At 50.1% G+C, this 20000-nt stretch overlaps 1 protein-coding gene across 1 annotated transcript; it reads left to right on the top strand.

Moving 5' to 3' along the window:
- The first annotated feature begins 6696 nt into the window (after window positions 1-6696).
- Window positions 6697-15392, top strand: Rem1 (RAS (RAD and GEM)-like GTP-binding 1). The gene is made up of 5 exons (XM_005384913.2): window positions 6697-6826; window positions 7660-8259; window positions 9328-9407; window positions 12749-12950; window positions 14751-15392. The coding sequence occupies exons 2-5, from the start codon at window positions 7920-7922 to the stop codon at window positions 15020-15022; spliced, it is 894 nt and encodes a 297-aa protein (XP_005384970.1). The 5' UTR covers window positions 6697-6826; window positions 7660-7919; the 3' UTR covers window positions 15023-15392.
- The last annotated feature ends 4608 nt before the right edge of the window (window positions 15393-20000 follow it).

Raw genomic sequence — 20000 nt, 5'->3', positions numbered from 1 at the left:
TTCCCAAGCCCCTTGGAATCGCCCTGCTCCTCTCCAGCCACCTCTGGCATGTCCACAAGTTCTTCTCAGACCAGAAACAGAAGGGTTAACACCTGGCACAGCAGGTAGCTCCAAAGCTGCTCCTGCCATCACATACGCACTCCTGCTGAGAAGTGCCTTAAATGTGCCTGCCCTTCCTTAGCCTGAACACACAGAGGCAGGGTCCACTCATCCACTTGTACCCAGGACAGTGCTCTTCCTGAGAGCCTCAAAGGGTAGTGGACAGAGGCCTTGATGTCCCTCACCTTACCCAACACACCACCTTGTTCTGGTTCCAACCCAGGGAAAAGATGGGCAGAGGCTAGAAGAGCAAACCCCTTCTTTCTAATCTCTCTTACATCAAGAGTGGCCATGGGACACATGGGTTCCAGAGAAAGTGCTGGCCTTCTTCATACAAGGCATGGTAACTGACAACTCTTCCTCCTCCAAACAAGGACATGAAACCTGAGGTCTTGGTGGTTGTATTGAGACCCAAAAGGATTGCAGAGCTGCTTGCCCTGGCACGCTGGCTGCCTACCTCTAAATTTCTTTATGTGAGAAAAATCAGCAGGGGCTAATTGTTTCTTGTTTTTTTGGAAATGCAAGCCTAAGGGATGCAGGGGAATTAAACTACATATCTGTCTGTCTACCTCTCAACTCTATTCATGTTTTCTCCCTGTATCCCTGTCTCACAGACCCGCAGGCCCAGAAGAGGCACAGTCCCCTCTACTGCTACTTTCTGCTTGTGTGAAAATTGCTTCCATAAAATTCTTATGGCCCATTTCGCTGAGCAGCCCCTTGAAGTGCTAAAATTGGGAAATAAAGGAGCATAGAAAAATCCTTCCCTTCTCCACAGGGCCACCATTCAAACCCAACATGCTGTCTCATTCTAATGCTAGATGCTTATTATTGACTCCATTAGTATTAACTCTTACTACTACCAACTCATTATTACTATCAACTCCTGTTATTATTGACTCTCATTATGAACTCTGTCTTGCTTTTTGCATTCCTCCCATAAAGTCCTAATCTTCCACTATTATAACTGTCCTCATTATATGGATGGGGAGATTGAGGAGGTTTACAAAGGCTGCGTAATTGCTCCAGAGTTGGACCTGGCCAGGACCGGAACCATTTACAGTGGTAATAATGCCCACTCTCCCCAGGCACCTTCCCTCCCTCCACCAACCATCCCTCCCACACCCTGGACTCTGAGCCATCCCATGGGGAGGGGAACAGAACAAAGAGCAAGTTGGCAGCTCGTGTTTTATTGGAGAGCAAGGGTGCCAGTGCAGAAGTAGCTACTCATCCTCTGGCTTGGGGAGACGTGTGGGCTGGAAAAAGTAGGAGAGACAGCACAGGGACGCATCCGGGCACAGGTGCATGAAGGATTCTTGTTTCGTGCAGTATGTCCGGCAGGCCCCTTGGCCCTTCCAACACCGTTTGAATTCAGTTCTCCCTGTGTACAGGAAGACCACAAAGCACAGAGCAGTCACACTACTGATTACATGTTAGACCACTGGTTAAGCCACACTGGTTATAGGTTCTTTCTGGTCATTTGTTAGACCACTGATCATAGCTGAGCATGCCCGTTATGATTTAGGCTACAGAGTTCAGCCCTGATTATCCCACAGATCACAGGTTAAGCCACTGGTTACAAGTTGGAGACGACTTTCTTGCCCAGGTAACACCACACACCAGGTACACCCTCAGCACTTTTCATAACAACACTACATCATGATAGTTGATCTTATTACAAACCCTGCTACACGGGAGGAAACAAGGCCTCAGAGAGGTTAATAACCTTACCCCAGGTAACACACCCATTAAGAAGCAGAACCAGGATTCCAACACAAGCAATCTGGCTCTAGTCCATACTCTTAACCATACACAGCTGCCCCCAGTGCATAAAGACCTGTTTAATGTCATGTTATAGTCAAGGATTTCCAACCACAAGCCAGAGAATAGGTAAGGCTTTAAGAGAATGGGCTCTGTGCCTCCTTCCAGTGGTCTTTGATTATAGCATGGGATGGAGCCCCTCCTTCATTTATTCATTTGACAAACATGGAGCACTAGGGATACCATAATGAATAATATGACTATGGCACTTACCATCCTTGAGCAAGGAAGGAAACTGAACTTTTAAAAACAAATAAATGAGTACAATAAATAGAGTTTGTAATAACTGCCATAAAGGAAATGATCAGAGTTCTGGGATGGCCAACTGAAGTTGAGGTTAGACAGTGACGAAGCACTAGAACCACTCAGGCTCATCTGTTACAGCAACATTTCAAGACACATGGCCTTGAGTAAACAGAGAGCCAGCAGTGCAGAGGAGCCAGGGCTGGGTAGAGGTGGCGGGAAAAGGCCTCCCTGCATCTCCCTGGACCAAAAAGTAATCCTCAGATGATGTCTTGGGCCAACCCATGGGCCTTCCCAGCCCTGCTGACCAGGACACCCTTCGTCTTGAAGAGTAAAAAATCTTAGAATGACACAATGCTGGCCTCAAAGTCTCTACCAGGTGAAGAATCCACATTTAGAGAGTAATGGTTAACGGTGTGGTATGAACCTTGCTCAGCCCTGCTTGGTCCAAATCCCAGCTCCATCATTTCCCAGTTGAGTGATGTGTGATATTGGCTTTAGATTCCCCATCTACACAACTCTCTTTCAGAGGGCAATTCAAGATCTTTTAGCACAGTGCATGTAGTGAACGCTCAATAAATAGAAAGCGAGATTATCAGAATGGCAGCTTAGTAGCTGGAGCAACCAAGGTCCATTCTAGGTAAACTCACTTTCCACATCAAGAAAGGAAAGGACTTGCTCAAGACCACTTGCTGTTCAGCGATGAGTCTGGAAACAGAACCCAAGTCCTTGGTGGGGCCGTGCCTACACTAACTGCTCAGCACATCATCATCGTAACTGAACTTCCAGGCCACCCAAGACCCAAAGCTGTTCTTTTCCCCTGGGTGATCTCTCCCCTCTTGATGTCTTGGACTTGGCTTCCCACCCTTTCTCTTCTCTCCCTGCATCAGCCACACTACCCTCCATGGCTCCTCAAACAATGGCTCTCAGCCTCCTGCCTCAAGCCCTTTCCCCTGGCTGCCCCTACTGTCCTTATGTCCTTGAGCAATTCACAGCTCTGCTCAGAGCCACTTTAGCAAGAAAATTGCTACTTTGGCTTTATTTTGTTTTGGGGTACCTGAGAATCAAACTCAGGACCTCGTGCTTACCAGGCAGGCACGGTGCCACTGAGCTAAATGCCAGGCCCCTTCAGACCCACTTTAAACAACATGGTAAGATCACTGGGACACACACGCAAACAACTCACAGATGAGGGGGTGGAGGAAATAACAAAACCAGACTGATGCAAGCCCCTAAGTGTCCTGGCTGGGTGATAAGTACACAGGGAATCTTTTATTTTTCTCCACAGGGAATCTTTATACTATTTTTCATTTCTGTTTGAAATTTTCTAAAATAAGAAAGTTTATTTTCAAAACTCACATCATTACAGTATCCTTTATTTTTGCATAAATTTAAATTTTTCCACAATAAAAACATTTTTAACTTGCCCTTTGGGACTGGGGGTATAGCTCAATGGTAGAGAATGTGCTTAGCGTGTTTGAAGCCCAAAATCTGATCTCAACACACACACACACACACACACACACACACACACACACACACACACGACCAGTGGGGGACACCTGTAATCTCAGCTACCTAGGAAGCTGAGGCAGAGAGATGGGAAGTTTGAGGGCGGTCCGGGCAATTTAGTGAGACCCTGCCTCAAAATAAAATAAAATGGGATGAGATGAGATGTAGCTCAGTAGCAGAGCACCTCTGGGGTAGATGCCCAGTATCACAAAAACAAGCAAAACAAAGTCCTTGTCCATTATATTATTCTATTTTCAGATATACTTGAAATATTTTCCAAAATAAAGTTTAAAAAAGAGCCCCAACAAGAGGCCTCCTTGACCATCACGTCAGCCTTCCCACCCCCAGCACACATGCTGCTCTGAGCCCTCACCTTGTCTTTATTCCTCTTAAACACTTGTTACACCAGATACATTCTCTGCTTAGCGGTCTCTTTTCTATTTCCACCAAATAAATGTCAGCTCCATGAAAGCAAGGACCTTATTTTCTTTCACCATCAAATCCCAGCAATCCTAACAGTGCCTGACACATAACAAATGTTTTTTGAATGATTATTAAGAGAATCCCACTTCGCAGACCAGGAAAGAGGTGCCAGCTGATTCAGCAACTTGCTCTAAGCTGCCCATCAAGTCAGCAGTAGGGCAAGAATTTAAATGCCGACCTGAGCTCTTCCGTCCTCCAGGACCTGAGAGCCTATTTCTCAGTTTACTTACACACACACACACACACACACACACACACACACAGGGGATGTTACCTGGCGGGGCGTGACCCAGGACCAAGAGAGCCACAATAAGCAGAAGCAGTTGTGTCATGGCCATGGGGCTCCTGGGAGACTGCAGAGAACTCCAGAGGCAAGCGACCTAGCGGCCCGGCCTGGCTACGTGCTGCTGCCTGGCCTTTATGGGACTGTGGAGGAAGGCAGGGCCATGGCAGCAGAACTGAGTGGGAGGATGGAGCAGTGTGGTCCCAAGGCTGCTCAAGGTCTCAGCCAGCAGTTGCACCTGCCAGAGGCTGCTCAGCTGTGAAACCGGAGGCTAAACTTTCTGAAGCAATGCCCCGGGGCAGAGGAAAGAGAGGAGAGAATAAGACACACCTTGACTGGAGGAGACCTCATTCAATCCCAGCATCTCCTCCTAACAGTTATGAGACCTTGGCTTAACCTCTTTGAGACCCAGGCTGTGGTATGAAATAATGCCTTTGTAAGGGTAGTAAATGGATATTTCACTTCCTAATGCCAAGAAGATGGGGCCAAGTATGCATGTGTTTGGACCTATTCTAAAACTGGGAAGAGTACTTACCTCAAAGAGAATAATAGCTACCTATCTCATGCAAAGAATTAAATGAAATAATGTAATGATTCTCAAAGCGGGGTCCACAGACCAGTAAGCACCTGAACCTGCTAGAATTGCAAATTCTCTGGTCCTACCCCAAACTTATGAATCAAAAATTCTAGACAGTGGACCCCTCAACAAGCTGTCCGGGTGGTTTTGGTGCACCACTGAGGCCTGAAAACCACTAAGATACTATAGGATTAGAGCTCAGAATAGAGTCTGGAACCTGGAGTGGTGGCACACACCTGTAATCCCAGCACTCAGGAGGCTAAGGTAGGAGGACCACTGTGAGTTTGAAGCCACCCTGGGCTACAAAGTGAGTTCAAGGCCAGATGAACTGCATAGTGAGACCCTGTCTCAAAAAGACCAAAAAAGCATAAATAACGTCTTATACACAGGTACCTGAACTGCATGTGAGATAAGTGGGGAAATGTACCCCAGGCAGAAGAAACAGTGTCTAAAGAGTGCAGCATGGGCAAAGCGAGGATTCCCAGGGTGAAGAGGACAGGGCAGCCAGAGCACCACGGGACTTGAGCACCAAGTTCAGGTTTTTGTATTACAGGCAACCAAAATTGTTCTTTTCTTTGTACGGGAAATCGAATCCAGGACCTTGCACTTGCCACACAAGTACTTGTGCCACTGAGCTATATCCCCAGTACTTCAAATGTTTTTTAGCAGGATCCTGTTTAGCAAACCTGTTCAGATTACAGTTTTACATAAACTGAAACCCAAGGAGAAGAGTTGACTTGCCTAAGCTCATAGCGCTGCTGACTGGCAGACCTCTCTGCTAGACACGGAAGGGAGCGACACCACACCCAGTCTTTTGTGCAGGTGGGAAGGGAAGGCTCAGAAGGCTGAGCCAAAAAGGAAGCCAGGTGCCTGGGGGGTCAGCCATTTCCCCCAAAACCTCCGGAGACTGAGTTGTGGGAGTTGTTCCAAGCTAGACACCTGGACCCCCTCAGTCATGACCATGAGCCCCACCCACAGGTACAGCTTGGTCTCCATGGCCCCCACACACCTTCGCACCCCAATCCCTCAAGAGCTAAAGAGAAGCATCCTACTCAAAACCATATCCTGGCCCCACATAAAGCCACACAACCGGGCCCTCCAGCCAGCCTCTCTTCTATCAAGATCCAGGCCGTTTCTCCTCCTCAGCTCTCTAGGCTAAAAGGCAAAGAGACCTGAGTCTCAGGCTCAGCCAATCTTCCGCCGAAAGAGCAAAGGAACGACTTACACCAAAACCAGAGGCTGTATTCAGAACCCCTCGGTGCAGGTTTCCCCTGCTCTCCTCCCCCACGGCACTTCCCAAAATTAATCCTCCAGCCAGAGCAAACTTTCACAAAGTAGGGTCTTTGAGCTAGCTGCATCAGGATCACTTGGGACACTTGTTTTATTGAAATGCAGATTCCTAAGCCCCTCTCCCAGTAATGCAGAGATTCCAGGACTCCTCTCCTTAGGGCTGAACTTGGCCTTCCGGGTTGATGGAGTGGAACCACGCCGCCGCAGAGGGGAATTTAGACCCAGAAACCCACAGTCTACATCGTCCTGTCTCTCGTTCCCTACCCCAACACCCCCACGTCGGGAGGACTGGAGACCGCCTGTCCGCTGGGTTCTGCGCTTGGATCGGTCTCAGCGCGGCCCAGGCCTGGGGCGGGGACCCGCGGGCTGCCCCGACAGCGGGGCGTGACGGGGCGGATCGCGCTCCTCCCCCGGCTACCCAGTGGGGCGGGACCGGCCTGAGGGGCTGCGCGCAGACCGGGTGGTACAGCCCGGAGCGCCGAGCAGCGGAGGCGGAGGGACCGGGACCCTGCCCACGAAAGGTAAGGTACATGCGACCCGCCGCCAACTTGCTTGAGTTGGAGCGGAGTCCGCCCGGCGTCTGCACCCGGCTGCTGCGACGCGCGGGGCCGGGAGCGCGAGGCGAGTCCGAGACCAGGGTCTCCAGACCTGGGGCGCCGGGGGCCAACTGGCCCCGGACAAGAAAGCCCCTTGTCTCCCGATCCAGAGGGATTCACACCTAGAACCCCAGGCTGGGAAGGTTCGGATCCAAACTCTAGAAATGGAATATGCGTTCCAGGGCCCTGTGGGCTCCCCTCCAGGTCTCTGGCCAGGACCCTGTCTTGTCGCCAAACCTGGGGCCTGGCTGCCCTGCAGCTCCCGCCCCTCTACAACAGCTGGAGGCCGGAGCGCCAGCCGCTCCTGAATTTTTCACGCAGGGGGCGGGCCGGACACGCCGTTCCCATGGCACCAGGGCACTCGGATTACAGCCTGAGGGATACCCCGAGCCCCCAATCCCCATGGGGCACCAACCTAACCTATCCTGCCTCCTTCTGAGACCTAGTGGGACTGGGCAGGGGAAGTAACAGCCCCCTTGGGCGCACTCAACCCTCCCCTGTACCCCCTCAACCCAAAATAAGTGTTAATAGTCCAGCGGGGAAGAGGGAAGGGAGACGGTTGCCTGCAGGGCAGCAGTTGTCTCCTGTTCTGTTTGCGAGGGGGAGGGCAGTGGCCACCTGGGCGGGTGCATGCATGGACCTCTTTCCCTTGAGGCTGCCCCTCTGCCTGTCTGCGTGTGGAGGGTGGACCATCCTCAGGCGTGGGAAGTGGGTGTGCATGTCCGGATGAGTTCACAGCCTGTGCTCACCCCTTCCAGCCGGACCCAGCAAACCCCCACCACAAGGAGCTGTGGTGCCTCCCACTGAACAGGAGCGGACTCTGGAGGAAGCTCTCTCAACAGCTCCCAGGAGCTTGTAGAAGAAGGGGCTCAAAGCAGCTGCCTCACTGCCCATCCATCTTCTTGGAAGGAAGGAAGGAAGGAAGGAAGGAAGGAAGGAAGGAAGGAAGGGAAGGAGGGAGGGAGGGAGGAAGGAAGAAAGGAAAGGAGGATCAGTCCAAAGCCCCTTCCCACCAAGGATGACACTAAACACTCAGCAGGAAGCAAAAACCCCTCTGCGCCGCAGAGCCAGCACTCCACTACCCCTGTCCTCCCAGAGCCGCCAGCCTGGCCGCCTGTGCACAGCAGCCCCCATGCAGTCCCAGCATCCCCCACTGGGCCAATCGGCTTCACTCAACCCTCCAGCCCGGAAACCGTCGCCTGCTCCGGATAGCTGGTCCTCTGAATCCAGCGACTCTGAAGGTTCCTGGGAGGCCCTCTACCGCGTGGTGCTGCTTGGAGACCCTGGTGTAGGGAAGACCAGCCTGGCCAGCCTCTTTGCAGGGAGGCAAGAGCGGGACCTCCATGAACAGCTAGGAGGTAGGGTCCCTGTGAGATGAGCTGGGCTGCAGCCAAAGGTGTGAAAGGCCTGGCACCAGAGCTTGGGGCTGCCAAAAACAGTTGTACAAGTCATGCATGCACTGTGCAACTCGAAGGGCACTATCACACAGCCCATGAGGTGAGTTATGCTCACCTAGAGTTGTGCAGCACCATAGTCTAGGGAAGGGAACTGCCCTGGAGTGAGAAATGTGCCAGTATCTCATGGCTAGAAGTACATGATTCATTTCCATGTCATAAGGAGAGCAGTTCTAAAAACTATCAATGTTAAAAATGGTGGCCTCTACACAGCTCAGAAACCTCCAGTGCCAGGTCCCCCAGACACTCAGACCCTCCCAGTCCCACAGATACCCAATCATAGCCACGATGACCTGCAGCATCTTCCCACGATGGAGACTCCCATATCTCCAGACTGGGCCCTGGGTTGCTTTGGTCCCAAGAAATGCAATGAGCTAACCCAGCCAAGAGCCCAGGGTGATGGGATACAGAGACAGAAGAAATGCAGGCTTGCCCCTGCAGGAGTGGCCAAGAGCACCCAGGTGAGTGGGGAAGATGGTTAAAAGCAAAGAGAAGGTAGGGACAACCCAGCCAAGATCCTCCAGCCTTGATCTTCCTGCAGGTGAGAGCAGTTATGAAAAGTGTACATGTATATGCTTATAGGTGTTACAGATGGGAAAACTGAGGCCCGGAGAGGCTCACATAACCTGCCTGAATCACAAACTGAGCACGTAGAGTGGGAAAGGACATCCCAGAGAACACAGCGGGAGGGGGAGAATTCCTAGCCTGACTTTAACCTCACTACCAACTCATTAATCAGCCAGACCAATCTTCCCAGCACCTAACATGTGCCAAGTGCTATGTTGAAGAGGGAGTGCTCCTCGTGGAGCTTACTGACCTACCAGAAAGATAGGCATCAAAGAGTCTGGTGAGCACCCCAAGGATTGAGGGGGGCGGGGGTTGACTAGAAAGGAAGGCTAAGGAGCCCTTGTACTCTGTGGTCCTGCCGGTCCTTCCCTTCTCCCTGAGAACCACCTCTTGCATTGGTTGCAGATGTATACGAGAAGACCCTCACGGTGGACGGAGAGGACACCACACTGGTGGTCATGGACACCTGGGAGGCTGAGAAACTGGTATGGCATTGCAAACAAGATTGATGGGGAGGAGTGCTGAGCCAGATATCAGACTCCTATCCCCTCTTGGGACACACAGAGCAGGGATCAGGGCAGGGGCTCCCTCAGCAGCCCCTCCCCCTAACCCATAGCCTTTTCAAAGACAGAAGAACATCATATCCCACTGATCCCCTCCCAGGATATGCTCCCCCACAACAGACCTCCCCACCCCCCATCCTGCCCCACCCCCCCACAGTACAGAAGAAGGAACCTGGACTTGGCACACAAATGCCTATGGTTGAAATTTCCCCTTTCCAAAAAAAAAAAAAAAGTGCTGGAATATAGCTCAGCAGCCCAGCAAAAAAAAAAAAGTGCTGGAGATACAGCTCAGCAGCCCAGCACCTGCCTGGCAAGCACAAGGTCCTGAGTTCAATTCCTGGTACCAAAAAAAAAAAAAAAAAGAAAGAAAGAAATAGAAGTTCCTCCTTTCTTCATTGACTTATGTGCTCTGACTTTCAGTATTCCCATCTGACAAATGAGTCAGTCATTCCTGCCTTCCTCCTCAGCTAATTTTGTTGTTGTTCCTTGTCTGTTTTCAGTGCTAGGGATCAAACTCAGGACCTCTTGCATGCTAAGCATACACTACCACTGAGCCCATCATCAGCTGATTTTTTTTTTATTTCTTATGCAATTCCACAAAAGTGAACCCAGTTCAGAGAATAAAAAAATGCTACACAGGGGCAGAGAATAGTATGTAACAATTCTTAAGTTATAACTTGGTAATTAGTGAAAAAGGAAACCAAAATGCATCCCTCCTTATTCACTTTCAGAGCACACAAGGACATGTCTCTTATGATTTTTTCTTATTTGGGTTTTCTTTTCTCATGCTACGTAGGTAATAATTGTTATTGTAGAACTTTGAGGAAATACACCTAAGCAAAAGGATACAAAACTCACCTGGCATGGCACCTGCCTGACAAGCGCAAGGTCCTGAGTTTGACTTCCAGTACAAAAAAAAAAAAAGAGGGGTGAACAAAGCTCACCTGGGATCCCATCTCTCTCTGGATAGACCCCTCCCCTAACACTCAGGGAGGCCCCCAGGGGGTGGGGTTTAAGAGGGCAGTGAGATGACTGACAAGAATAGCAGGCAGCTCCACAGATGGGACCAAAGAAGGAAAATGAAGGAGGAAGGAGCCAAGTAGCCCGTTCCTTTTAACAAACCCAAAAGGAAACCCAGGTCCTGATGATGATTCTTATAACAGCAGCTGACATGAATAGAGGCCCCTCTTCCACCAGATGTATAAGCATTGGATGCGTATTACTGACATTTAGTCAAACAGCTACAATATGAGTCTTCTGATTCCCATTCTACTGATGAGAAACTGAAGCTCAAAGAGGTTAAGTAATGTGTCCCATGTTCCAAGAGAGAAAGTAGGATTCAAACCCAGATCTGCAAAATCCCAGAACCCTCCCCTCAGGAGCATCACCTTCTGAACGTTCAGCTCAGGTTTCACTTCTTCACCCATCCATCCATTCACCCATTCATTCGTTCATGCATGCATTCAGAAATACTTGCTGGGCACCTACTGTGGGCCAGGGTGCTGGAGACACAGCAGTGAACCAACAGACAGGTCCCCAGCTTCATGGAGCTCACAGGCTGGCGAGAAAAGGTCCACTGTTTGGATGCAGTTGAGAATTCTGTGGGGTAGAGTTCAGCTGGAACTTCTTCAGTTAAGAAGAGTGACCTGAGTGGGAGTCCCACTCTGCAGACCAGTGAGGAAAGGTAGTGGACCAGAAGGCAGAATTAGGAGTTGTGTGCTGCTTGCTGTGTGGCCTTAAGAACATTTTCTCCTCTCCTCTGGCCTTTGCTTTTCCTACCAGTAAAATGAGGAAACTGAACCAGTTTCCCTGGTTAAAGGGAGTTCCCAGAGAGGGCTCAGCTGTGCAGCCTTACTGGACTAAGCATTTTTCCTTTCCACCGTGGGCAAGACGGGACTCTGATGTCAGACATGCAGGATCTGACTGAACTCGGTGTGTTGAGATTTTCTGACCGCTCTGCCCCACCCCGCCCCTGCGGCCTACTCGCAGCTGCCTCTGGTGCTGACTGTAGTGCATTATTACCCTCCATTCCCATGGCTTCTTTTGCAGACCATGAGCTTCTTGCAGGCAGGAATTATGTCTTATTAAACACAATGTTATCACCCACATGGTCCCATCTCAAGTGCTGTCCTTGACAAATGACCACCATCCCAAAGGGAATGTCAAGATCACCCCAAATCTTTCCTTTTCCTAGTGAAACAACTTGAAGAGACCACTTCTCAAAGTTCCCCCTACCCATGTCCCCTTCTGAATTTACAAGATGTAATCAGAAAAACACTCTTCTTAAGTTACATTATTACAGTAGAAGACACATTGCCACTAACCCCTCTCAAAATCCTCCCCCTCGCTTTGAGCACATTTATCCCCTGAGTCTTACCACTTTCTGAAGCTGTTCTGGACATCCTCTTAAAGGAATACCATTAGTTGCCCCATCTTTGCTACCCAATATCCTGACTCCATTCTAAACCTTCACCCCTCATGGTCATTTTGCCTTTGGGAAAAGCCAGAAGTCACACCATGCCAGATCCAGTGAATAAGGTAGATGAGCTACGCACACATCTTATGTTTTTACAAGCCTTCTTTTCTGTTGGATGGCATTTGGCAGCAGCATTCACCATATTTTTATCACATCTCATAAAGTTACTCACAAAAGAAGTCTTCCAGAAGTGCTTCAGGAAGTGACAAGACTGGTAGAATAAGAGGGAGATTAATCACAATGTGTCGTTTACTATAAGAATTTTTATTTAAATATTCACGATATATTTTGATCACCTCTTGTACATTCCACAGCTGTTCCTTCACCTCTCTCTTCAAAACTGTCCTGGGAAAGGCCTTCCCTGAAGACAGTCTTTCTGTCCACGCTTCTCTGTCCTTTTCGGTCTCGATTCTGGGTTGCAGAAGGCCTAATAAACTGTGTGGTAAAGCCAAATCCTCCTCAGAAACCAGGTGAAAGAGCTGAACAAACAAAGCCAGAACCCTCCTTACCAAGAAAAGGAACCACAGAAATCTTTGCTACCAGTGCCAGCTTACAGAAGTCACTGTGAAGAAGGGAATGTATGCTCAGTTTTTCAAGCAGAGAAACTGAGGCTCAGAGAGGATGAGTGATTTTTCCAAAGTGATTCAGAAAATTATGGCAGCATATATTCCCCCAAACATGTACAGGGTATAACCTCAAACCTATTCCATCCATTAAATCAAGCCAGCCTCCTTCCCAGCCAGGCCCTAGGCCCCTTCTAAGGAGCGGGCCGGGGTCTCTCCCGCAGGACACAAGCTGGAGCCGGGAGTCCTGCCTGCAGATGGGTAGCGCCTATGTCATCGTGTACTCCATCGCAGACCGCGGCAGCTTCGAGAGTGCTTCAGAGCTCCGCATCCAACTGCGGCGCGCACACCGGGCAGACCACGTGCCCATTATCCTCGTGGGCAATAAGGCAGACCTGGCACGCTGCCGCGAAGTCTCCGTGGAAGGTGAGCCCTGCGCCCCACCTGACCGCCCCACTGCTCCTCCGACGTGGCCACCCACCGCCATCCTACAAGCCCATTGGCTGAAACTGCCAGCTAGGAACTGCACCCCCAAGCAGTCACATCCAGCAAGCCCCCCTGCCTTAGGCCCGCACCCCTCCCTCCTTGCCTACAACCTCTGCCCTGTGCTGGCATCCTCCCTTTGTCCCAGGTCAGCCCCTGCGCTTCTCTGCCCTGCTCACCAGCTGCAGTTTTCCTGAGCTAGAGCTGACCTTGCCCTTTCTCTGCTTAAAAATCCCCCCATGTCTCCACGTGCCCTTAACCAGAGACACCTTATCTACCGGACATGGTAGGCCCAGTGCCTACCAGCTTTTCAAGGACCTGCACTTAAGAATTTTAAAAGATCATTAGTAGCTCCAAACCAGGCATGATGGCACACGCCTATAATCCCAGCACTCGGGAGGCTGAGACAGGAAGATCGTTTGGAGTTCAAGACCAGCCTGGGCTACAAAGTGAGCTCAAGGCCAGCCTGAACTGCATAGTAAGACCCTGTCTCAAAAAGACAAAAAAATAAAATAAAAATATATCGTTAGTGGCTCCAAAATAAAATGAGAAAATGAGAAACTCAAATTCATAAACCTTTGTCTAAAAAATAATTGTGTCATCTGGCAGTTAAGAACCAAAACTTTTAAAATTATTTATGAATTATATTTACAGTGGGATGGGGAATATTTTAATGTTTCATATTTCTGGTGGGGCCAATGAAGAGCTTAAAATGGCCCTACTTATAAAGTAAACCTACAAAATATGGAAGCCTAGACCCAGATAGAGAAAGCCAGTTTCCCAGGGTCACCAGCCGTGCAGGAACGGACTCAGGCCCTGCCTCCCAGCCCACTGGCCTCCTGGGGATGGAAAGCCAAATGTTCTGTGGACAGACATCCGGAAAAGCTGCCACAGAATCCACAGATTTTGTTCAAACACAGGTTCCCGGATCTCATCCTATTGTAGAAACTGTAGCAAACCGGATGGAAAATGCTTTGCAGCAGGGAGGTTGGAAGGCAACTTTTATTAATGGTGGTGGACTGATGGGACCTGGGTCCAAATCATTAGCACTGGCTTAAAGTAAAACAGCAACTAATATACATTTTGTTAGCAGGAAGTGCAAAGTCGATAAAGGGTTAGTTTATAATTGGTTAAATATATTGAGTCATAGGTTGTCAGGCACATGTGTCTGGGGCAGGTTTTAATTGGAGGGGGTCATTTATCATGAGGCAAGTCAGAGTCCCAGGCAAGCAAGCAAGATCTAATGTGACCCGGGTAAATAATCCTTGAAGTAAGCTAGTAAGACAGGATATTTGTGTAGGCCATTGTGCATTTGGTCAGATAGGGCTAAGTCAATTTTATCTCTGAGCTGCAGCTGTGTTGTCAAGGCAGTTGAGTCTGATGGCCCAATTATGAAGCTATAGTTTTAAAATCTTCTCACTACAATCCCAAATCTAAGGACTCTGAATTCCTGAAGGTAAGCCCAAAAATCTACTTTTAACAAACTCCTCCAGGTAATTCCAATACCTGGGAAGTTAGGCTTCTTGCCCTGCATTCAGCCTGCTTCGCACTTCGTCCAAGTGCGAAGCACCGACTCTGGAATGTGCACTAACTCCCCCGGCCCCACCCGGTATGATTTATCTTTGATTTCCCTGACGCCTGCACCACGGGTGGGTTCAGGGAAAATTTCTTGCAGTAGACTGAACTTGCCTCTGTCACTTTCTGGTTTTGGCTCCACCCTGCCTGCCCAACCACACCTTGCAGAGGGCCGCGCGTGCGCCGTGGTGTTCGACTGCAAGTTCATCGAGACGTCGGCCGCCTTACAGCACAACGTGGCAGAGCTCTTTGAGGGCGTGGTGCGCCAGCTCCGCCTGCGGCGCCGGGACCAAGCCGCCGAGGAGCCCTCGGACCCGCGCCGTAGGGCCAGCCTCGGCCAGCGCGCTCGTCGCTTCCTGGCTCGCCTGACGGCCCGCAGCGCTCGCCGCCGGGCACTCAAAGCCCGTTCCAAATCGTGCCACAACCTGGCCGTGCTCTGAAGCCACCTGCCTTTCCTGAGGTGGTGGGACACTGGGATGCTGTCTGAGCTTCGCTGAAGTTACTGAGGAGCAAGAGCTGCGTGGTGCACAGGCCACACCTCGGGCCCTATCTGCCGGCTGCCTGAATGGTGAGAGCATCACCCAGAGCCAGAGCCCAGAGGACCACTCGGGCTGGGGAAGTGGTGGACAGACCATGGGCCCAAGCCTGAAGGCGGATGCGAAGTAGGGTGTTTATAACGCGGTGGGTGCCTTTTTATAAAAATCTCCTTTTTCTCTAGCCTCTGACCTATGCTCAGAAACCCTCACAATAAACCAGTCCAGAAGGGTGTCCAGGCTGAAAGCCCAGACTCCTTGGGCTCTCCAGACTCTCCCTCCTGTCTTCGCGTTACACCGCTGTAGACTGGTTTACCCTGCTGGCCGTGTGTCCAGGTCAGCCAATAAAATCGCAGGCCAGCTGTGTCCTCAGGCCCTCTCCCAACCACGGGGAGACCCGTCTTTGAGACACACACAGGATCACTACGAACCGCAGCTTGGGACAACCCACTATTTTGTCCTAAATTCATTTTCTGGAGTATAGATTCACAAAATATTGTTTGGAAGGAATCTTAGCACTCCTCCTGGTAATATAGCTGGCATTTGTGTATCAAGCTGTCACAACTATTAATTAATCTTCACCTGGGAGGAGAATGTTACCTTTAATCTGTTTGATTAATTAAGAAAACTGTAGAGGCTCAGGCCCAGACTAATACAACTGTGCTCCGCGAAGTTGCCAGGATTCCAACCCAGGCTTCTTCCCCTAGTATCTATGCCCAGCTTACCCACAATCTCATCCTCCTTAAGAATCTGACAGGGTACTTGGGAGTCTGAGGTGGTCTGGACAACTTGGCAAGACCCTACCTCTAATTAATTAGGCCACAGAGTTCTCATCTAGCATGTACGGAACCAGGGCTCCATCTCCAGTGCTAAAAAAAAAAAAGGAGAAGAGGAAGAAGGAAAGAAAAAACGAAAGAGGGACAGAAAGAAAGAAAGAAAGAAAGAAAGAAAGAAAGAAAGAAAGAAAGAAAGAAAGAAAGAAAAAAAGAAAGAAAAAGAAAGACAGGCATGGTGGTGCACACCTGTAGTCCCAGCCCTCTGGAGATTGAGGCAGGATCCACGTGAGTTCCAGGCCAACCTGGGCTACGTAAGCGAGTTCAAAGCCAGCCTCCACTACATAGACCCTGTCTCAAAAATTAACTAATTAATTAATTAATTTTTAAAAACAGCAAAAGAATGTGACCAATCCCTATAGCACCTGACGGAGACAAACTTTCAAACACAATTCTGCAGACAATGTAAGAACTGATAGGCATGAAGTCCATGAAACTCGATCCATTAATCCCTCAGGATAAGGGGCTGGGGATTTAGCTCAGCTGCAAAAGCGCCTGCCTGGCAAGCGCAAGGTCGTGAGTTCAGTTCCTGGTACCGGAGAAAAACGAAAAAAAAAAAAAAAATCCCTCAGGATAGAGCCCAATTTAGTCCATTCCACCCATTTTCCAAATGTGAACACCGAAACCCAGTCGGGGGAGGTGAGCACGCTCTCCAAGGCCGTCCAGCCAGCGAGGGTAGCCCCCTGGGACCTCCTGTTGGCTGTGAGGAAGGAAAAAGACAGCAAGGTGTCCAGCCTGGCTGGGACAGGACTGGGTGTAGGTCAGGAGTTTGCAGCTGAGAGGGACGGGTGTCACCGCCTTTGAGAAGGGAACATGATGCAAATGTTTGGGCCATCGTGTTTCTGACGCCTGACACCCCTGCCCCTAAACAGATCCCTGCCAAACAGTGGCCTCCGCGTCCCAGCCCCCCACCCCACCCCGCCCCCGCAAGGAGAGCCTGCCAGCGCGCCATCCCCCAGCCCCACACCCAGGGCCTGCCGGCCGAGCGTGGATAACACCTACTCCCCCGTCCCAACAGCAGCCCAGGAAAGAGGGGGCACAGGGTCTCCCCCACTGCAAGCTGTCTCCGGCCGCGGTCGGGGTGGGGGAGGATGCTAGCTGTGGAAAGTTGGCAGAGGCAGCCGGCAGCAGACGGGAGAGTGGAAAAAATGATATCAAACCCGGAAAAATGCAGGCCGGATGAAGGGCCAGAGTCGGCTTTAGAAACGAAGGCGGTCACAGTCACCGCTTTCTTCATCCACAAGAATTTATTGAGGGTCTACTCAGTGCTGGGTACAGTGCCAGGCTCCGGGAGGTGTGGGGGAAGGGGGGATGAGCTGCTGCTCCCTGGAGCTCGCCACAGGACAGGGGGCCACAGACTAGACAACGAATAAATGAATAAAATACTTACAAAATGATAGGGGCTGAAATTCAGGATGGTCAGGGAAGCCCCTGAAGATAATCCAATCCAGTCCCCCTCAGAGGAGGAAACTGAGGCCAGGAGGAAGAGGATTTACCCCAGACCACTCAGAATGTGGAAGACATAATTGAGACCAGGTTTGGGGGGTCACCTCTGTTCAGTCCTTGCTACCCTCCCCCCAGCGCCTTAGCTTCCCCACTTACAAAATAAGATTTCTGACAATTCCCTCCTTCAGAGTTGAAGTGAGGATGAAATGATTTAAGCTGTGTAAAGTACTAAGTACAGGGCCAGCTCAGCAGCAAAGCGCCTTCCTGGCAAGTGCAAGGTCGTGAGTTCAGTTCCCAGTACCAAAAAAAAAAGTACTAAGTGCAGCTCTGGTGTCCGGTAAGATTCAGTAGAGGTTGGCTGCTGCTATCACATCCTAAGCCTTGGGGGAGACTAGGGTTTGGGAAGGGTGAGGTATTCCGAGGGTGTGATTGCCTGCTTGGGAGCCTCTGTTTAGAAAATCCCTCCTGGGCCTCAGTTTCCCCGCTGCAAAATACAAGGATTGAATATGAACTTGTATTTTACGTTCATGTAAATACATCATCTGTCTCCCCCAGAGGAAGGGAAGCTCCTAAGTGCTGCACTAGCCCTAGCCCCAAGCACAGGTGCCCCGTAACTACCTGTTGAGCAGGTTAATTAACCAGCCTGTGGAGTGGCCCTTCCAGTCCTGGCCTCTGTGATGCTAGGTGTTGATGAAGAAGGTACGGCTGAATGCCAGAGATGTAGCTCAGCAGCACAGCGCCTGCCTGGCAATCTCATGGTCATGAGTTTGATTTCTAGTTAAAAAAAAAAAAAAATGTATATAAATAAAGAAAGAAGGTATGGCTGGAAAAGCTTGTGAGAAACCCACATTACCCCTCCCAGGGACACAACCCATCGGGGTTTAAAAAGTCCTTTCTCATCCAAAAAAACAAATAAATGAAGTAGCTGTTTTAACTTTTTCTATGTGTTAGTGTCGAGCTGCATGCTACAGGCTGGCTCTGCACTTCTCACTTCCTTGTCCCAGTTGGCTTCTAATTAATAAGTATCATTTGCTAGGTGAGCATTCTGAGCCTGAGGACCTGAGCAACTGGTCCAAGGCCACACAGCAAGAAAGGTGAGTCTGTTCAAATAAGATGTGTTGTCATGAGGCAGGCAGGAACCTCCGTCTCAACTGCAGGGTTGGAGACACTGAGGAATAAAGGCAACGAATTGCCCAAACCCAAGGTCATGTAAGAATAACAGCAGGCAGTTCCATCACTTCTACTATGTATAAAGTACTGTTCAGAGTTAAGTTACTACATCTTCAAAACTGGTATATGATCACCATGCTAGTTTGCAGATGGAGAAACAGTAGCACAGAGAGGTTTAGCTCCCCGCCAAGGCTGCACAGGGATGTCTGGTCCCATGGTGTTAAAGGTTCACCTGTATTTATATGGCACCATTTGTCAGTACAGCAAGCCCAAACAGAGTAGCATAAAAGGGGAGGAGTCTTTGCCCTGCATCCTGCTGCCAGAGCTTGGGGCGGGGCACAGAACAAAAGTACATTAAGAGAAGCTGGGTGGCTCACACCTATCATCCCAGCACTCTGTGAGGTTGAGGCAGGAGGATCACAAGTTCAAGGCCAGCCGGGGCAACTTCACAACTTAGGGAGATTCTGCTTCAAAATAAAGCATTTTTTAAAAAGGGCTGGAAATGTAGCTCAGTGCAAAAGCGCTGGGTTCAATTCCTAGTACACACACACACACACACACACACACACAGCACGCTAAGAGTCCTTGGCCGCAGCTGGGACTTTCCACCTTAAAGGGAGGATGGTGTTATGGAAAAAATGATAAAGCTCTGGAAAGATGAATATCTCCCCAGAGGCCCCCAAGTCTCCAAGAGTCCCCCCTCTTGCTGTGAGGGAGGGTCACAAACTGCTGGCCCGATCTGATGAGACGAAGGCCACCTGGCCCCTGAGATCCCCCAGCCGGGCTGCTCAGAATACTGAGGATCACTGTCGCTGATGGAACGTTTTGATTTCTCAGCCAGGAACTTGAAGCTTCTGCTTGGAGACCCCCAAGCAATCGGTGTCAGGCTGGAGCCCCTTGTCCTGGGGTGGCAGGAAATACACCTCTCACGGGCCCCGCTCACGCCTCCCTTCGTTCTGCAAGCAGCAGCAGCGCTGTGCGCTGTGAAGGAAGGTGCGGAGCACAGGGGTCACAGCTGGCAGACACGGGGACTTCCACGCGCCTGCCCGGAAGGGAATGGAAGGGAAGAGGAGGGGTAAGAAAACTGTCCTGCAACTGCTTTAGAGAGATTAGGTTCTCTCAGTTCTATCATAAGCATGTGGCCTTAGACAAATCAAAATACACAGAATGGAAAGATGAAGATAGAATTCTCCATGTGACTGTCTTCGTCTCAAGAATATTTGAATATTTTAGTTCAACAGCTTGAAAAAATATACAAGTTCGGTTTCAATTCAAGCACTGTTCCCTTCTTCAGTTCAGGGTTCAGTTAAAAATAATACCAATGACAGGGTGGGAGCTTCGAGTTCAGCAATGTGTGCAGTTTTCTCCAGTTCCATTTGGTTCAGGTTCAAGGCTAGGGGTGTGGAGGGGGGGTGGATGTGGGTGTGTGGGTGGGT

Source organism: Chinchilla lanigera, unplaced genomic scaffold (assembly GCF_000276665.1).
Source record: "Chinchilla lanigera isolate Chin_1 unplaced genomic scaffold, ChiLan1.0 scaffold00021, whole genome shotgun sequence".
Classification (NCBI taxonomy): domain Eukaryota; kingdom Metazoa; phylum Chordata; class Mammalia; order Rodentia; family Chinchillidae; genus Chinchilla; species Chinchilla lanigera.
This window is presented reverse-complemented; position numbering and strand designations above follow the sequence as displayed.